The 20,433-nt window shown below is 36.9% G+C and overlaps 3 protein-coding genes across 3 annotated transcripts in view; all 3 read right to left on the bottom strand.

Annotated features, from left to right (window-relative positions):
- LOC145481889 (lactadherin-like) overlaps positions 1-20,433 on the bottom strand; it is a 490,145-nt gene that overhangs the window by 332,540 nt on the left and 137,172 nt on the right. The gene's annotated exons all lie outside the window — the stretch shown is intronic.
- On the bottom strand, positions 2,731-5,336 carry LOC145481867 (substance-P receptor-like). Its single transcript, XM_081460426.1, has one exon. The coding sequence runs from the start codon at positions 4,225-4,227 to the stop codon at positions 3,193-3,195; it is 1,035 nt and encodes a 344-aa protein (XP_081316552.1). The 5' UTR covers positions 4,228-5,336; the 3' UTR covers positions 2,731-3,192.
- LOC145481866 (galanin receptor type 1-like) lies at positions 11,006-20,397 on the bottom strand. The gene is made up of 2 exons (XM_081460425.1): positions 20,064-20,397; positions 11,006-12,529 (listed from the first exon to the last, which is right to left on the bottom strand). Exon 2 carries the CDS (start codon positions 12,458-12,460, stop codon positions 11,426-11,428), a length of 1,035 nt encoding a protein of 344 aa, XP_081316551.1. The 5' UTR covers positions 12,461-12,529; positions 20,064-20,397; the 3' UTR covers positions 11,006-11,425.

Here is a 20,433-nt window from a genome sequence, read left to right as displayed (position 1 = left end):
GAGAAACCTTGTTAACAGTGGACAATTCACTCTGATAATGACTTTCTAGTCTAAAACGTTCGGTGACTTTTGGAAACATTCTACTTATATGAAGCCTAGCCTATGAGGCTTTAAAATCTACATGCAATATGTAATTAGTGCACCATTAGAAAATCAACTGGGAAAATTAAGACTACAAGTAAATCGATGTACCTGAAGCAAAGCGCGGGAAAACGTATGGAGCGAGTCATGATTGGTTTTGGTTTTAAGTGGCGCGAGTTTTTAATTTTAAGCCGATCTTGTAGCATTGGTGTGCAAAACCCATGCAAATGCGATTAGACCGATCCAGAGTTGCCGTTTGCTTCAGAGTTGATTTGCGTCAGAGTTGTCTTTTCATATGAATTCAAATGAAGACACATGTCGTATGAAAATAAAATTACCTTGCACAAATGAAAGTGTTCAGAGGGGTGAAACACATTTTCAATACATGAAAATGCTTTTGCGCGAAGACTCGTTTCGACAAGAAAGCAAGGATCATCTTGGAAATAGCCAGTTTTTTTCGACACTCAAGAGAAAACCATATTGTATTGTGCGAAGACAAGTTGTTGTGCTTATGTAGATTTTCGATGTGGTAACTTACACAACTAAATTTGCCATATCATAGAGCAGACTTTCATGTACAACCGCAGTTCAAATATGAATTATTTCATATATACTTCACATCAGAGCAGACTTTTTTGTTTGATGGTCTTGCTCAAGTGTATAGGAGGTTTCATACTAACATCTGAAATAAAGCCATTTTCCTTGAGAGAAAGGAATTACTATGGAATTCGGTTTATTTGGTCCTCGAAAGGTACGAGGTACCATTGTTATCAAAGGACAAAAATGAATATCAGCTAGCGCTCAAAAACCACCGAGTAATAACTAATTTAACGCAATACAACAGAAGTTTACTATAAAATTGGGTACAACTGTATTGCTGCTTACCATAGTTGGAACACACGTCCAACGCAACGCAAGCTCTCTTCACTAGGCTTTTTTAGTTAGCAGGTTTTTCGGCCAAAGGTTTCTTAGTATTGCTTTTTCCGTTTAATTACAGCGTCTTTCATTAAGAGATGGTATTATGGTACGTATCTTTCATGTTTATCGTGTACACCAGGCTTGAGGTCTTCAGAACTTTTCTGTGTGTTTTTTACGAACGTTGGCCACGGGGCTTTCGTTTTCCCACATCTACATGCCTGGGCAAATTCACCAGAAACAAAGAATGAGCTGTCAGTTTAATTTGTAGAGATGTCATTGTTAAAATTTGTAAAACAGGATTGACGCTAAATAGACAAAAAGACATTTTGTGGCAACGTGTTGAAAACTATGGTGTGGTATCTTTCATGTTTAGATTTCAAGTCTTCGGAAATTTTCTTTGCGTTTATATGAACGTTGCCATCGGAACTTTAAATCTCTCGCTAACAGCTACATGGGTAAATTTACCAGAGGACAAAACATGAACTGTCTTCAATTTGAACCCTTTTACGGTTGATTTATTTTATTTTATTTTTTATTATTATTTTTTTATTTTAATTTTTTTTCTTTTTTTTTCTTTTTTTTTCTTTTTTTTTTTTTTTACTGCCAGGTTAATTTAGGGAAAGTGAAACAACGATTCTTCAATTCAATACTCAAAGGGTTTTATCAGAAGGCCTGTTCAATTTTTCTCAGCTGGACAATCACGTAAATCCGATTGGTGCTCCCAAGTAAAACTGGTTCAGCATCACGCAATAAGGCATTTTTTCAAATGAAACTCCGTGGGTAAAATGCCTCCTTGCTTGACTTTTGTCTTAGTCCATGTAACAGAGTAACTTTGATGGACGTTGGATTGCAAGCTTAAAGTTTAGCTCGAAATTCGCCCGGTGCTGTTTTCGGCTGAGCTTTTCTTTATTCGCGCACCAAACCTCGAAGAGTTACAGAACATATCAGTAAAATTTCGTTGTAGCTCATTAATCGTCAGGTCAGGCTATCGCAAGAAATTTTAAATTATCTTTTGATAAATACGTAGTAAAATGGGGAAAATGACACTGTAGAGGTATGGGGAGTAGGTAGGAGAAGTATAGCGATCTATCAAAATCACCTTTATTTATTGTTTTCAGACGTCAATATTATCGATATACCACTTGCATAAACTGGATTAATGGGAGTAGTAGACAAAACACATTAGATATAAATTGGGTAATAACAAGGAATTCACATAGATATCGTAGACATTCCCGGGTAAATATCTGATTGGCCGAAATCCACAGTTACCTTTCTTTTTGTAAATGATACAAAAAATCAAAATTAGTTACAAAGTATTTCAAATTGAGTATTATAAACAAAAACTTGATCTATACAACTACTAGCTAACTGCTATAGCATGTGTAGATATACATGAATAAGAACTTAAATCAATGTAGATCTTATTTTAGTAGTCTTAATATGCAGAGACGATAATAATATTAACAATATATTTAATCTTAAATTAATTGTTATTACTGTTATTTAATTAATCTAGTTATATTTGTAAGCGATAAATGGCCGTCTTCGATTAACACTTGCTATCCGCGGGCAAAATAACATGTAATTTTACAATGAAAGAAAATAAATAAAATTTTGTTTTTGTTGTTGTTCTTAAAATTAGTTTACAGACGGTTGCTTAAGTCCTTGACCCATCTGGCAACTTTCTAAAGTATTTACTGTATAGATTGTTAAGGAGGATCTCACAGTCTGGCAAGCCAATCTATGATTCTGGAGCAAAAACATGAATAACTTCTGAACTTTTCAGTACATTTTTCTACAAATTAGTGGCCGAGGTTCAAACTTTCAGGGCCACTGTTTAAACTACGACTCTCCATGAAGGCATTAGGTCGTGAGAAAAGCATCCCCTAAGCCGATAAAATATGCCACTCCTGGTCTTAGAATATGCGCACTTACTAATTGAAACGTGAGTGGCTAAATTCTTGGCTGGAAAATCCACTTCAGATTCGTCTTTATAAATCTAAGATGTCCGCTCGTACGGTACATGCAGGGAACGTCTTCATGCATCAGCTAAATAAACGTATGGTAGTATACTCATTAACTTAATTAGTGCATAAATCCGCTGAAACAGCTTAAAGCCGAGCGCGTGCTTGTAGTGAGCTTTTAGAGTATTGTACATCCCTTGTCTCTTCTACAAGGATGGTGAATCAGTCACACAGTGCGTGAGGAAGTGCGGGTCCGCATTTCAAGCATTTCAAAACGTTCATAAGTGACGTCCCGGCGAAGAATTGTCTTCAAAAGAAATTTGAAAGCGAGTCTGTAATTGGAACTTTGAAACCCATAAATGAAAGGATTTACCGAGCAGTTCAATAGAGTGAGATATTGTGAACCGTATCGGAGGTACGTTGGTGTATGTTTTACATTACTTACTTGCATTATTAACAAAGCGCCATAAGGGACAAAGGCTAGGAAAAACACTATAGTCAACAGGATGAGTAGTGTTACTAATTTTCTCTTTTCTCTCGCTTCCTCCCTGGTATCACTCCTCTCACTTTTAGTACCACAAATCGTGTTCTTGTAGTACATGCCATAGATGATCTGAGTGTAGCAAAAGGCGATCACTGCGAATGGAACAAAGGTGAGAATGACGATCAGGCAATCAATGTAGATCATCATTTCATAGTCTGCGTCACCATGACTGCAAGAACGCCTGTTTGGATCATAGTCCAGAGTTGCAAACAGTGGAGTTACCATCACTATGGCAGCCAACCAGATTCCGGTTATGACGTAAACCATCTTGCTGATGGTGAGTCTACGTGATAAAATCAGGGGTTTAACCAGTGCATGATATCTCTCGACAGCCAGGACTGTAAGCGTCAACGCGGTCACCAGAAGCGTAATAATCGCCACTGTGTTGGTGTAGATGAACTTACACAGGAAGCTTGAAAGAGCTTTGGAAGTGACTAACCCGTTTTTTCTCATGATTACATTTAGCATTGCTGTGAACAACAGAGTCGTGACGTCGGCACAAGCAACGTTGACCAGGAGATAGTTGGTAGTTGTTCTCATGCTTTGAAACAGCTTTACTACTATAATGACCAGTGAGTTGCCCATAAAACCAACGATGATGATGAGCCAAAACGCGACCTTCTTAACTACTTCTTCTGTTTGGTTATAATGAAGAGAAAACTCCTTCGGAGCAGTAAAGTTGGTGACGTTAGAGTTATTGTTGAAGTGAAAGTTCATTTTCTGGTTGATTTCCCGTTCCACCGCAAGACACTTTTAGAGTTCTAAGGGGACAAATGAGTGCACAAACAATTGTTACACGGCTTGAGAATAACAGTCACCTACACTCTACGAAATCTTTCTGCGTCTCCTTGAAATCCAGGTCTCAAGCCCGGGGGGGTGGGGGTACTGCCATATATTGGCTACATAGGTATGTGCCGGTGTGAAGGGTATGGTTTTCGAGCAGTTTACTCTAGGATAGGGTATATAAATCAGAGTGTTTGGGTCTAGAATAGGGTATCATTTTTCACAAACCTGACTGGTTGGTTGAAGATTTTATCTAGCGTAAGGAAACCAGGAATTGCCACTCAAAAATATAAAAAAAATTAAATCGGCAAGTTTAAATTTACGCAAATCAGCCTCAACAGTGTCGATAGATGGGGGGATTTGGGGAGTTTACTCTAGTATAGGTTAGCAAAATTGAGCTGAACTAGCTCTGGTATAGGCTAAGGGTTCCAGGGTCCCAGCGGCACATCCCCACCCAGAAATTCCCAAAGTACCTTCCCCGGGGCCTCAAGGAAGCCAATCTGGCAAGAAGTGCTGGGAATTTTGGGGAAATCTGAGTTCAATTAGAGTAGATAATGGCTGCTTAAATTATCGCTCTGCTTGTGTTTCACTGGTAGATGCCTTTAGCAATCAACGAAAATACACGAAGGCGTTTTTTTCCTACTTTCACAACAGGGTGAATCTCAAACTGCAAGTACATGTGTATAAGTAAGTTTCTGTTGTCGACGTTTAAGGAATATCTGTTCGAAACATCAACTGGATAAGAGAAGGAAAGAATGGTCAAGAATTCTACTGCTAAATAAAAGTGCTCCTTTATATAACCAGGCAGGAGGGTCCCTTTTAAATGTCTTTCGTTGTTGTTGTTGTCGTTGTTTTTTTTTGTTTGTTTGTTTTTTGTTTTTTTTTTGTTTATTGCAGTGAGGCATACCCGGTTTAACCGAGTTTGTGTCATCGTGATCAAACTAGTTTTCAAATTTTGATGGCCCGATGGAGGCTTTACGTTACGTTTTAACCGAATTTATTTTTAAAAAAGTGTAATGAATTTGGAAGATTTCGAAGAAAGACTCGCGTCAAACACCCGTGACATGAGCCATATTTGCATAAATTGAAAATGCCTGACAGAAGTTCACTCTAGTATAATGTTGAGAATTGCCACGCTTCTGGTTTTTTCTAAGAAACTTTTGGAACGTTTTCTTGGTATGTACGTTAGAATTCACGTGGTCTCTTCAAAAGGAAGGTCTGCTTGTTGTTGAGTTAAAAAAAATGATCATTAAGCCTCAGCACGCAGAAAATTCAGTAAAATGGAACGATATTCTGAGAAATCAATTCAAGAAACGGGTCAAAAACAGAAGTTTGGTTGATAGATGAAACATTAACTCGAAATTATGTTCTTTTCAGTTGTTTTACATTTTCATCTGACATTCGCAAGTCGCAACTAAGGGGTCAACTTAATGATGTTTTTCAAAAAAAAAAAATTAAATTGGGTTCTTTATCTCGCAAAATAATTAGAACTCACCTGGTATGGTAATCACGAGGCGAAAAGGAACGGAAACGAAAAACACGGTGGCGTTGGACAACAATGGCGTTGGAACTCGTCAGTCCCAGCAAGTGGTAACTTAAATTCAAAACATATTTTCCAAAAAAGCACGAAATAAGAAAACTGCTCTTTCCTTTACAGATTTTCTCAAGTCATAGAAGCCAAAAATGACTGTCGTTTAACGAAAAAAGTAATCATCACATTATTAGGTAAAATTTATTTTTATTATACCGTTGAGGACGTATGGGTTTTATTAAATAAGGTCATTACATGGCGCAAATATAAAATTAAAATGACTGAGAATCGAAAAGCGTGATGCAAAAAAAATAGCAACATTCACGAAAAGCTTGGCAATAGAAAGGTTTGCATGAAACCTGAAAATATTGTTATCGCTCTAATTGGTCCATCGTTTTTGACCGTACACCGCTAAACCACATCTGCATTTTTTTAATAAAAACAAAATTTCGAGCATTTCTTAGGTTCATAGACTCCTTTGGATATCGTTCGGTGCTGCAAGAACTATCTCAAGGCTTCTAACTGGCTCGCTTTCTTTCGTAATTTACAAGCTTTTGTTTGCGCTACCGATTTCCCAGGGGGGTTATTACGCCGGTACTCCTTGAAAATGTGTGGTCTACTTTTTAAATAAATTATGCATATATGTACAACCTTAAAATAATTTATAACTTTACGGTGAACATTAAGGTAAAACCATAAAAAAACGCTTTAACGGGTGTCGCTGATGGATTTGAAGTCAACGTCGATTGTCAATCTGATTAATATAACCAGCAAGCAAGCTTGGGTGCGAAGTTTTTTTAAAAAAATAACTTTAATTTCTTGTGAGAAACAAAGTGGAAGAGATATGGCCATTATACCAGTAACCAAATGAGTGATTTGTGGGAATACATGATGAAGTCGGAATAGTGCCACTGAGAGGCTTAGAGCTATTTTAAAAACAATAGATAAAAATATTAAAAGTACTTGCCTGATGTTTAAAGATGTTTCTTGACCGTGAGACCAGATCTTAACACTGAAGTGGCGAAAGCGGGATGGGTCGTGTCCGGCAAACCTTATCCACAAACTGAGTCACGGAAACACAATCACTCAATTGGTTAATGAATCAGCCTGTGTGAAGTCCAGTCCTACGGGCTCATAAGGTGCATATGCAATGACAATGAAGACAATAAGTACGATATCCCACGGACTTCTTTTACTACGTTTTTACGGAAATATAATTGAACTTCGAAATTAACTGTTAAATTAATTTAAGAATGGTAATTAAAGGGAACAAAATAAGATAAATTCTCACCGTACTTAGGCTTTCCTAAAATATTTTTCAGTAAAAGTTATGTAAACGGGTCCAGCTTTCCATTTATCCTATCTGTCGCTGACGGGTACCAGAGGCCGAAATTTAAATTGTATATGAATAAATATTTTTATTGTTATAGCCTGCAACAATATTGGTTTGAATTCAAAATTTAATTAAAAAATTGACCGAACTAGTCAACAAACCTGAACTGAAAGTTTACCTCACAACTGATCTATTTAGACCCTCGAGATCGGCGAGAAAAGTTCAAAAGAACAAAACGTTTCGCTCCTTCCTCTCTTGGGATGTCATATATTTGTCAGTGCATATCAAAGAATTGGTTAAGTGTTCGTTCGTGCCCGTCTGTGCACGTCAAATTTCCCGAGATACTGCAACGTTGGAATAATTGAAAGAACTCAATATATAGATGTCTCAAAGTCTTTCAAAGCCATCGTATATATGATAATTTTGCTTCTATATGCTTTAATTCGACTTCATGCAAAAATTTATAAAAAAACATGGTAATTGTATAATAATAACTTTATATGCTGCAGAGAAGAGGAAGCGGTTTTTATTTTAATTTTAAGTTTAACTCAAAGTGACTCCTATTAGCTACTATTATATCATCTTCGTTCCTCATAGAACATTAATATACTCTCAAAGAAAGGCTATTTTAATAATCTCTGTGCCCACCTGATTGGGAAGCTCTTCCAAGTCAAAAATTCAAGCAAAGGCTTCAAACAAGTAGCTTGGAGCTGAGTAATTAGGTGTATCCTTGTTTCTCCCTTCGCCGCAGTACTTATATTAAAGCTTTGACTTTTCTTGTTCCAACTACATCAGGCAATTATTGCAAACTGAATTTCTTTGCCCTGTTGAGAAATTACTATATTATCTGGATGTAAGAAGTTAATACTCGTAATCACCAAATGAAAATGTCAAAGTCTGGTGACAAGTATATGCATATTTATATTCTTTGTGGATAGCAATCTCCGCGGCTTTTTATTAATTATCGACAAGTGCTTTAACTTCTCCTTTCAAAGTTAATTGCATTGCGACAAAATATAGATTACTGTAGGCTTCTACCTTTAAAGGGAAGGCAAATAATTAGCGGATAAAATGGGGCTGTTTTCAAAAAAAAAATGAAAAATCTCGGAAGCAAATTTTTGCGGGGTATCGTTGTCGCTGATAAACCGTGTTTGTTCATTTTGCCATTTGAAATATTTGGCTGTGAGAACCAGTTGCTGAAAAAAACAGACCATGGGTTAGCTTATAAGTTGTAAATTTTATCATCCACTTTTGTCAAAATGTTTCTAGATACGATCAGCAAAACCGTATATTTTTCAGCCCTTGTATGTATGCATGCAATTACCCGAGCATACAATGCAAAGTATACACATGATTGATTTGAGAACGCAAGAAATCTTAATTGAAATTGAACTTGACAAATTATTTGTTGTGGAATATGTCGTAAATGATTGGATTCAATTCAATACGATCATGAACGCCAAAACGGACCCCGTGAAACACACAGATGACCACGAATAATACTGCAATTGACCTCACACTTGGTAGAATGTTGTTTTTATAAAAGTGAACTTTGATGAGCAAACCATCAAACACACAATTCAGACCAGCAATAAACAATTTACTGGGCAAGACTTGATGCGAATTGTTAGCAAATTCCCTGAGGCTGTAAACAATCATAAAAACCTTTTATTTTGTGGGTATAAATATGCCGTTTTCAATCTTACATCCGTTACTAATGAATCGGAAACTGTCAATTTGCAATGCTTATAGTTAATGACAACATTTGGCTAATAATTAGTTTTCGTGGCGGTAGTTACACTGGCTATTTACCTGGCCCAAAACCTGTCATTTTCTTGTCTTAATGAGATAAACAGATATATATCGTATCGAGTGTGCTCGACACTCTTCCATTACTTGAGACTTGCAATGACGCTTGTAACTTTGCATGCATATATCATTGACCTCCAAACTCAATAATCTTCGTTAATTATGCTTTTTTATCTGGAACAATTTGGTGCGACAGGTCATTGCTTCAGTACCTTATGTTTCCGTGGCGACCATATTTCCCCAGGCATGTTTCCGAAATTTGGCATTTCTAGTTTTTAATAAGACAAATTTTAACGTTGTGCATTATTTTTAGGTTTCAAATATGCATAACTTTTTGGTCGATTTCTATTGCTTTTTACTGTTTTGTCGCTTTTAAATACTTTGAGCTAGTTTTGGTGGTTTTCTAACGCTATTGATAGCGATAGAAATAGCGCTATATAAATAAATTGTTATTATTATCATCATCATCATCATTATTATTATTATTATTAAGAAATAGAAAAGATGTACCGCGTTTCTATCGAGTTATAGAAACTCGAGTGGAAGTTTGGGAGAAGGAGAAATGCTGTAGGAACACGAGCCGCAGGCGAGTGTTTCCACAGCTTTTTCGAGTTCTCCCAAACATTCACAAGTGTTTCTATAACTCGATAGAAACACGGAGAACATGTTTTCTATTTCTTTTAGAAAACACCGCGCCGAAAAAAAGGAAAAAAACTTGTTAACTTTAATTATCAAAATGTAAATTCTCTTTGCTCGCGCCATCATTACGTCAACAGCTCGTGCTAGTTCTGTGTTTCTTTCTATCGAGTTATAGAAACACGATTTTTAACCAATCAGCGCGTACATTTTCTTAGGACTGTTTTCTAATTATTATTATTATTATTATTATTATTATTATTATCATCATCATCATTATTATTATTATAAGTCCTTAAAGTCTTGCCACTTTTAATTTATGGTGCCGAGTTCAATCCGTGAACCTGGGGCATTCATAAGTCTGCTGGATTACTTGATGGATAGAGTCCTCCTAAGTATGTGTGCAGTTCCAAGGAGGACGGTCTTCTGTAGCTCTGTTATTCTAATATTGCCTGGGATCTTGCCGATGTAGTTTTCTGTATTATTATTATTATTATCATTATTATTATTATTATTAGTAGTAGTAGTAGTAGTATTATATCCAAAATGGCGGATCCCAAATCGTTAATACTTCAAGAGTTACAGCAACCATGATTTGTAACCTGGCGCGCAAACACTAATATAATCTTGTTCCATTAACGAACGGCAAAGAGGGATTGCTCGTAGCCTACGAAAACAGCCTTAAGGAGAGTTTATCATCTTAAATTAGAATTACAGCATTGATAATATGGGAACAAATGTCCTCTTGCCTAAAAGTTTCTTGCTGTCTATTTTCTTATTCAGATATCCGTATTTTCTCCGAGAAGTTCACCAAACCCCCACCTTTGAATATCTTGATAAAAACATCGCAACTGAAAACGCGGCTGTTCGTTTTGCATTGTTTATTGATGAATAAAACACCTTTATTGAATACATTCCATCCTGAAAACCCTTATGCTATTACCCCACTTCTGGTTTATGTAAATGAGACCTAAATATCGATTATAATGATTATAAAGTTCTTAACTGCTACAGTACAGGGAGGTGACAACTATAACATTGGAATCTTGGGGCCGGAGTACAATGTTGACTTATCGGTGCTGGCTCATCTTGTGTCTGTGGCATGAGGCGATAAGGATAAGTTTTACTTCTCCTGGATTAAAACAATAGGAGACAACTGACCTGTTCAAGATTACCCTAAAATTCTTAACTTTTTCAACTTTTTTTTTTTGTTTTTTTTTTTATCCTGACCAAATAGCCAACAGTTTTATCACGATACATGTTCGGAAAATTGATAATATGTTCTTTTGATACAATTAACCTAATAGAAATCGGTAGGTAATTTTCAACGATATAAATGCAGGAAACTATGTCAGTCTATATGTCAACATAGTCAATCTGATATTTACATCTTACCCCATTTTTTCCTTTAAATCCGTCTTATCTTACCTTATAGAATTAAAATGATGTAATTTTGAGTGAAATTAAAAATCACACTTATTTCGCTGGACCGGGACGCTTGAGTGAGATAATATGCTTTAGTAAGGTTACTTTAATACAGTAACTATATAAATAACAAAAAAAGGACAATTATTTCCAGGAGGAGGGAAAATGATGGCCTAATTAAAAGCTGTGTATCAAACTAGCATGCACTGTCTATGATAATAGCGATGATGAAAACTGTGGACAAACTCCTCACTAAAAATCCTTCCAGTAGAAACCAGTACACCTAAATCATGATGCAAAAGACCTAAACCCCAATTTTTGATTGAACAGAGTAGATTTAAACCCGCGCAAGTTTGCAAGACACGTGAAGTTCCCTTGTTAAAAAGGTTAAGCATCCACTACACACTTCGTACGGAAGTGCGCGTGCGCATCTCAAGGAGTTCCGAAAGTTCATACGTAACGTCACGACAGAACATTTTCTTTATAATGAGCTTAAAAGCGCGCCTGTAGCTAGAACTTTGGAACGCGTAGATAAAAGGATTCACTGAACAGTTCAACAGCGTGAGATACTGTGAGCCAGATTGAAGGTACAAGACATGAATGTGGTGTACTTTACTGACTTTTAAGATGAGCAGGACACCATAAGGAATAAAGGCTATGAAAAATACCACAGTCAACAAGATAAGCAATGTCACCAATCTTCTCTTTTCTTTCGTTTCCTCTTGCACGTGACCTCTTTCAATTTTTCTTCTGCAAGCAGCTTTCTTGAAGTACATGGCATAGATGATCTGAGTGTAGCAAAAGGCGATCACTACGAATGGAACCAAGGTGAGAATGACGATCAGGCAGTCAATGTAGATCATCATTTCATAGTCTGCATCACCATGACTGCAAGAACGCCTGTTTGGATCGTGATCTAATGTTGCAAACAAAGGAATCACCATCGCTATGGCAACTAACCAGATTCCAATTATGACGTAAGCAATCTTGTTAATGGTGAGTCTTCGAGATATGAGCATTGGTTTCACCAGAGCATTATACCTCTCGAGGGCCAGGACTGTAAGCGTCAAACCAGTCACCAGAAGCGTTATAATCGAAATAGTGTTGGTGTAGATGAACTTACAAAGGAAACTAGCAAGTGCTCTGGAATAGACCGGACCGTTTCCTTTCATGACTATAAACAGGATTGCTGTAAATACGAGGGTAGTGATGTCTGCACAAGCAACGTTGACCAGAAGGTAGTTGGTGGTTGTTCTCATGCTGCGAAACATCTTCACAACTGTAATGACAAGTGAGTTGCCCGTAAAACCGACGACGATGATGAGCCAAAATGTCACCACCTTTATAACCTCTTCTGTCTGGTTTACATGATAAGGTACCCCCGTTGGCCCAGTATCGTTTGTAGCGGAGCTGTAATTGAGGAGATCGTTCATGCCTCCGTTTTATTGTGCTTCTTACACAAAATTGAGGATCGTGTCAGGCAAGTGTCGGGCCAGTCAATTCTGCACAGAGGAATAAACGAGAAAGAAGCAATCAATACATTGGGACATCAAACCACCTACTTGACGAAAAGGAATAAAACTCGTCTTTTTTTTTTTCTTTTTTTTTTCTTTTTTTGTCAAGGATTTCTCCACGAGCTATCTATTCCCTCTCTGACGAGAAATAACGAGGTGTAAACCTTGCGTGAGCGTAAAGACACGTTATGATTCCATAAACTGATGGTAATGTTACCGGTATTTAGCGTTCTCATAAACTTATTTTGGCCGCACGAAATGGATTCATAATTTAAAACATTACTGAATTACCTTATAGTCACAATTCCATCCTTAAAACAACTAAATTCAAGTTCTTTCAGAGTAAATATGAGGAATTTTCTTCAAAAGTATTACTGGATACTATTATTGGAATGACATTCCTTTATCTATACGTAATAAGCCGACTAGAAAACTATTGTAAAAAGCAGTTTGCCAGTTTTATTTTTCTCAGGACTAATTAGAGTGCAACATCAACTATTTATTTACTATGTGCTTACTCTTTCTTCTCTTATACTAAGTTTTCTTTTTATTCTAAAATAAATAGATTATATTAAAGTGCATATAGTTTAAGTTTACTATATAATTGCCTTTTCCACTATCCTTTCATCGCATTTGTTTTAGCACTGTTGTATTTCAATCTTAAAGAGGAGAAAAATAATCTAGAAATGCAAATAATAGTCACAAGTGAAGGTGCATTATAACCCAACACGTACAATTCACGTGTTACAATCTAAAACAGCCATTTATTTTGTGTTACATGCATACACACATACATACATGCATAAACTTTATTTCAAACTGCTTATAATCATCTTTCTTTTAGCCCTCGTAGAAGGTTTTTTTTGAAAACCAAAATAGTGGGTCATGCACTGCAAAGTCGCAAATCGTTGCAAGGTTATGATTTTCGACACGATTGTTCAAGCCACGAAACACACAGCTTTGGAGTATTACCAAGCGGTATGTACGCAATGCGGACCCTCCTTGAAGATCGGAGCAACAGCCGGAAACACGCCTCGCTCGCTTTCGCAGGCTATATTATTATAGTACGATCCAACTCTTGGGGTTGGGGCAAAGGGCAAATTGTGAAGCTAAATTAAGAATGACCTACCAGGTAATAAGTGGGGAAATATATGCCATGAAGGGGAGGTCGACAAAGACATGTTTGACACAAAAATGTCACATATGATTGGCCTGGTTCCTATTATAAAATGGCCAGCTGTGCGAATACATTTCTAAAGCAAATAGCGGCTTATCTCTACCACTCAGTGCGCGATGTGTCTAACATTTCAAATCAAACAACAAACCTTCTATGAAAACCTAAGACGTTATCTGATTTCCTAGAGTATTTAAGTAACGCCATTTCCTTAAATTATCTTTTACATTTGGAAAACAAATCATACGCCAAATTAATTTTAGCATGCATGAAATGAGCGTTCTTGTAAGGTTTGGTTTACAATTTCTTTCAATAACTTTGATTTCAACGGAGAATAGTTCCTTCCGAGGAAACGTAATTATCATAATTGCACTTCAGCGTTTGACATTGCTTCTGTTTTGTTTGTTTGAGCTGACTGATAAATGCTGTGATTTTACGGAAACTTTGAAGATTGTGCCAAAATAAAATCATTTAACTGAATGGTTTTCGCTCTCTCTCCTGTCATTTTCATTGCGTCAAAGAGTTTTAGAACATTGTTATATCTTTAGAAATTTTTCACAAGTTCAAGAGGAAATACATTTGGCATTTGAATGCTAAATGGACCACGGCGATCTTTTTTTGTTGTTTTGTTTTGTTTCGTTTTGTTGTTTTGTTTTTCAAAACCTCAATGTTTTGTCTGAGCTCGTAATTCAGCACTCTACCTGTTGACTAAGGCGAGTTTTTCTTCTTTGCAGTGGGAACGATCTCAGTTTGCTCTGCCTTCTCAAGGTGACAAAAACACTGATTTCGTTAACACCAAATAGAAGTTACACCAAAAAAGATTACATTTCATTCACTGAACACCAACCTTAAAGATAGAATCAGTTTCTCTTACCTTACTTGATCAAAAGCTTTACAACCAAAACCAAAACTACAACTAAGCTATTCAGAGTTTCGGACTTACCATTAAAAGAAGCAGCAACGAAAATTTGATCTTTTATCATCTGCGGAATGGACGACGCAGATGTTCATATATAAATAACCAAAGCTGAAAAAACCAATAAGCCACGTCTTCATGCATGTATTTCACAAATGTTTTGTCAATACTTTGTATAGAAACAGTCGTTCACGGCGGTGTCTTTGAATTTTCCTCCAGCTTGTCAAACCGTTTTCCTAACACCTAGCGACTAGCACAGGGATTCTTTCAAGGGAAATATTATTTTCGTTTCAAATGAGCGAGTTTGTGGCACGCCGTCCCTTAAATATAGTTCTTGATTTTAAGAAAAGAAACACAATCTAATGGATTCGGGTAAAGCCGGCAGGATTATGCTATCAGATTTCTTGGACACTTTCATCATCTTGCATGTAAATAAGTGACAACCTTTGGCACTTGAAAACCGCATGACGGCTCAGTGAATTTCGATCATAAAAAAATGGACATTTTGATATTTCCTTTAAAATAGCTTACTTCAATTTTCACAAATTTCCGTTGATCTTAATATGCAAAATAACTTAAAACTCCACCGTGATTCTAATGTTTTGTCTGAATTTTCCGGGCAGGAAATCTCTCTCTTTTTGCCTCGATGACTGTAACCAAATCAAAGCGCTTTTCGAAACTGCGGTTCAGATTCGGTTTTACAACTTTAACAAGGATTTGAGGTTTTTTTGGTGGTGAACACTTCCACTTAACAAGTAAAGGAAATGAATCAAAACGAGAAAGAATATATATGTTACTTACCGACTGGGTGGTCCATAACGATGAATGGAAGCAAATTCAAAAATTTAATTTTGCAAAGACTTCGTGAGGATATATATCATTACATTTCATAATGAAACTGGTTGACTCTTTTCCGTCAAGAAATATTTTTGTGTTAAACGTTCCACATTGACAGTGAACGACGTCTTATGAATAAAGCAGGTGATATCCAAGATATAGGAGCTGAATATTATTGACTTCAGAAAAGAAGACCTTTCATGATAAATGGACTTTCAAGAGCGATTTTAATTTAAAAGAAAGCTCAAAGCACACAAAATGACAGCAATCAATGCCAGGCGGAAGACAGTTAAAGTGAATTGTTAGCGACTTCCCAAAGAATAATGAGTGCTAATAATCAGAAAATAATGCTTTACCATTACAAGGCTGTCATCCTTTTAAGTCGTTTTCAAGGCTAATGACTTTTCTGGGAGGTCATAAAGCAATCTATAATGAAATTGCCTGTTTTAGAATCTTGCTACTTTACATAGTTGATCATTTGTTGGCAGTGATGAATCAAAGGCCGGTGACAGTTTATCGAATCAAACCCAGAAAGATAAACAACTAAAATCATGCTGTTATTTTCAAAGAACATATTCCGATTTTTTTCTCATTATATAAACAACAGAAGACTGGAGGATTTCATAAAAGTGATAAGCTTTTTACATTTCATATTTTTATTTCCAAGCTTAAAATTTTTAGCCTTCCTTTTCTACTAGTATTTTATTTCGGATCCGTTAGGAAACGCTAAAAACGTGTAATTTCCATGTTTGTGTGGATCACTTTCACACGCCTGCAAGTTACCGCCAAAGCTGGTTTCTATTCTCGGCAGCCAGCCAGCTGAACCAATATCTTATTTTATAACGAAAAATCATCGAATGTCATATACGAAGAAGAATACAGCATGCTATAACTACAAAAGCTCCCCCACGTTATTACCTTATCTTTGAGTAAACAAACGGCGCGAATAGTTTACTTTTTTTTTCGGATAAGATTTCCGGTAAGATGGTGGTATCATTAGCTAGAAACATGGCACTGGCAAAACACTGCGAAGATGCGAATGGAATTTCGGAATAAACAAATAAGTATTTCGGACTGTTTTATTATCTAGGGTGATGCCCGCTTGTTGTTGTTGCTGTTGTTGCTGTTATTGTTGTTATTATTGTTGTTGTCGTTGTTGTTGTTGTTGTTGTTGTTGTTGTTGTTGTTTTAATTGCTTGCGTTGCCAGGGACCATCTTTTCGGGACCACCCACTCAAGTGCACTAGAAGCTACATGTCGTGTTAGGTATCCCTTTCTTCAAGCTTTACATATAATACTCTACTACTCCTTTTAAAAGTGAATCAACGCAGTATGACGCTTTAAGATATCTCTCTAAACAACGACACACGTTTATTTACCTTTGGTTCACAAATATTGTAGTGTAAAAATAGAATAACATAACTGGTGATATTTCACCCATCAAAAAAGCTTGAATATTTAATGTCATTTGCCATGGTCAAATCAAGGATTCGTATTAAACGCATTTTTCTGTTTAAAAATAAGAATCAAATATATAAAACGAACAACAAAATTTATAAAACGGATTCGAGAAAAATATGTTCATCAAGCATACTTCATAACATTGAATTTTGTTATGTCCACTCCAAGATTCTGGGTGACATGGTCCTGGAGATAGGATAAAACGATCAAGTCGCACTTGTCACTGTGCGTTTAGCAAGAGATTTGTTTTACCAAAATAAAGAACAACCTCGACTTTTCCTCCTGATTCAATGCTTGAGGAAAATTAATCTTTCCAAAAAATAAAACATGTGAAGAGACTCCTAATGGACATTTTTCAGACATGTGGATAAAACATCGGAATAGTCTCGTTCTTTTTTAATAAATCCTCCAATTAGCCTCCCCCCCCCCCTCCCTCCAGTAAACGCCCCCTTCGAATAAGCGCCCCTTCTATCGGCCAAAATTTGAAATAAGCGCCCCCCCCCCCCCTCACCTTCGCCCATTTTGTGACGAGTACTGAGCCAACATAGGATGTATCGTTTTCGTCGTGTAGTATTAGATTTGTATATTGTTTCAGTTTGAGAACACGTTAAGTACTAACGATACCGCGTCTTTAACTTAAGAATCAGCTTTTTATGTCGATAAACAGCTTTTGTTGTTGTTTACATCCAGATGATGTATTAAAAAATTGATCATGTCAGGCCACGATTTGGGAGAAATTAAATAAGCGCCCCACCTCGATTAAGCGCCCCCTCGAATAAGCGCCACCCATCTTCTCCTAAATTTGAAATAAGCGCCCTGGGCGCTAACTCGAAGATTTACGGTATCCACCACTAGCCACCGGAACAGAGGAGAATAACTGTTTTAGTATATACCAAACCAGTAGGATAAAATATCCGCAAAAATTGACTCGGAAGACTGCATAAAGTCTTTTATTTCGTAAGTTCGATGGAGCGCAAAATGTCCATCAGTTGATCGACTAGAAAAATCATAACGTGTCTCGTGTTTTAAGTGAAACGAAAGTACGGTAAACACAGCAAAAAGAAGTGGTCGATGCCCGGGGGGGTACTCCCAGAAAAATTGGGTGAGGGGTGTGCGGCCCGCCTCCCAAAACGCTTACCCTATTTGTGACCAAAATCTGCGATATTCCCTACCCTATTTATGACCTGACCAAAGATTCGGAACCTTTTGACCTGACTCTAAAATCAAAACCCTGTTTCAGACCTGCGTTAAAAGTAGTTTCCTAGTTCAGACCAATGTTAAATTACCGTAAACACAATTTTTGAAGGGCTTTTGTTGATTTTCTTTTCGATAATAATGAAAAAGTGGCTTCTTCTTAAAAACATACCCATATCAAGGCTAGAGTGCAAAAACCATACCCTATTTATGACCAAAATGTCCAAAATCAGCTAATACCCTATTTATGACCGAAACGGCTGAAAAACCATACCCTTTGGAGCCTCACATACCTATATAGCCCATATAAGGGAGTACCCCCCCCTCCCCCTTGGGAGTCGACGCCTTGATCTCTAGGAAAAAATCAGTCAGTTTATTCCTCAGAAAATCTTCACAAGTTTTGGTGAGAGCTGCTGCCCAGAAGGTTGGCATTGAAGTTTAAGTTACAGTTTCTTTCGGACAGGTAAAACTACCGACATTATTATCTTCAAAAGGAGTTGTGAATTCTTTGTGCATTTGAAGCCATTCTGTAAGATATTTTATAGAATTTCATTGTTGACATAGTTTTAATTTCAATACCTCGAAACAACAACTTTTACGTAACTTAGTAATTGTCAACAAATTGTTTTGTGTCGGTTTAGGCGATAACTTCACGGCTAAAAATAACAAAACCGTACCTGTAAAAGCCACCAAGCCGAATTTTGTAGCCTTCTTGGTGTTCTCAGGGACAGCTGCCTTGTTTACTGCTAAAATTTGCTCCTCTGTCACGGTAGCTATTTTGCTTAAGACCTTTGCCGCGCCAACTCGGAATAGCAACACTATTCCGAGTTTGTGAAAGCAATAAGAATGCGCGAAATGTCCACTGGTTTGGTATATACTAATTAACAATTAGATTATGAGCTCGAGATTTCTATGAGGTGATAGTTGATGAGGCCGAAGGCCGAATCAACTATCGCCTCATAGAAATCGAGAGCGAATAATCTAATTGTTTTAGTAGAATTCTAACTGAAATTAACGCAAATAACGTTTCCAATTATTTTTCAACGCTTTATTGAACTTTCCCCTTATCAAAATCGCACGCATTGAATTGTCCTTGGTAAATTTGCAGTTGTTTACGTGCGCGCACCCGTTTTTTCAATAATTTCAAAGTTTTGAAGTCAAGAATCCGTAAGCGTTCAAAAAGTTTTACTGTGTCGATTTCACTGCAAACCAAGGCCATCAGCAGTTATTTTAGTCTATTCATGAATTTAATTACCATTCACGTCTAAAATTTCTTCCAAAACTTCAATAAAACGATAAAAAACGTTGCATTTCGTGGACGACCGACAGCCACTTTACTCTAATTAACAATTAGACCTGTAGCCCTTGCGGGGGGTCTAATTGTTTTAGTATCACCCAACTAGTCGGACAGAAAAGGTAATAATAAAGTTAGCAAATGCAAATTGAAGAAATATATATTTGGGAATAAAACGAAAGAAAACGTCACGCTCGATGGCGCCAATTTCGCTACTCGAGGACTTTACTAATAGTCCCCTAGTAGCGTAGCCAATCAAAATGCAGGATTCACTTTGGGATGTGGTTTTAGTGGTTTTGCTTTACTTAGCGCATAGCGCTTTTGTGATGTCAGGAATGTAAAGTTGACATCAACAATTTCCTTCACATACCTCCAGAAGATGGCATTGAAATATAATTTAAGTACGGAACGAACAGGTAGATTTCTGAGCATTACAGATGGCAAACGTATTCAAATTGACGTAAAATTGCTTTCTTGTGCAATGTTTCATTTTTGACCTGTTTTCATCGCTCTTTCTCTTCGACGGCTTTCAGTACATTGTTTGTTTTTCCTATTGTTTCAAAATATTCTGTTAGGTTTCATTCAGGATTAGCTGATCATGACAAATTAGCACGACCCTTTCCACCAAATATCTCCTCATAGCCTACCTCAAATCATATCACCAGTCGAGTCTTTGTTGGTGACCCCTGTAACGTGAATCAATTGTCGAAAACGTCCTCGCCGATTGGCAATTCCATTCACTGTGAAAGCAAGAAGGTTAAAGCAACAGTTGGTAAATTTAAGTACATGAGCAACAAAAGTGGCTCTTAATTGCCTGTGTTTGCGTTTACACCGCCACAGAGACGCGATATCTGCTGGCACAGAAATAAAACACAACTCGCCTGTGTAAACATAGAAGCCCAAGTGTGTTGTATCATCAAAAATGTCTCAAAACTGTGCTTAGCTGATTAAATACTTAGATAGGTAACAGATGTTCTTAACGTACAGTGTTTTACCTGGTGCTGTGATAACCAAAAA

This window comes from Orbicella franksi, chromosome 3 (genome assembly GCF_964199315.1).
Source record: "Orbicella franksi chromosome 3, jaOrbFran1.1, whole genome shotgun sequence".
Classification (NCBI taxonomy): domain Eukaryota; kingdom Metazoa; phylum Cnidaria; class Anthozoa; order Scleractinia; family Merulinidae; genus Orbicella; species Orbicella franksi.
The sequence above is the reverse complement of the archived record's forward strand: the minus strand, read 5'-3'. Positions and strand labels throughout refer to the sequence as shown.

Excerpts from the sequence above, each read along its gene's own strand:
- LOC145481867 (XM_081460426.1), bottom strand. The coding sequence starts at position 4,227 with ATGAACTTTCACTTCAACAATAACTCTAACGTCACCAACTTTACTGCT.
- LOC145481866 (XM_081460425.1), bottom strand. The coding sequence starts at position 12,460 with ATGAACGATCTCCTCAATTACAGCTCCGCTACAAACGATACTGGGCCA.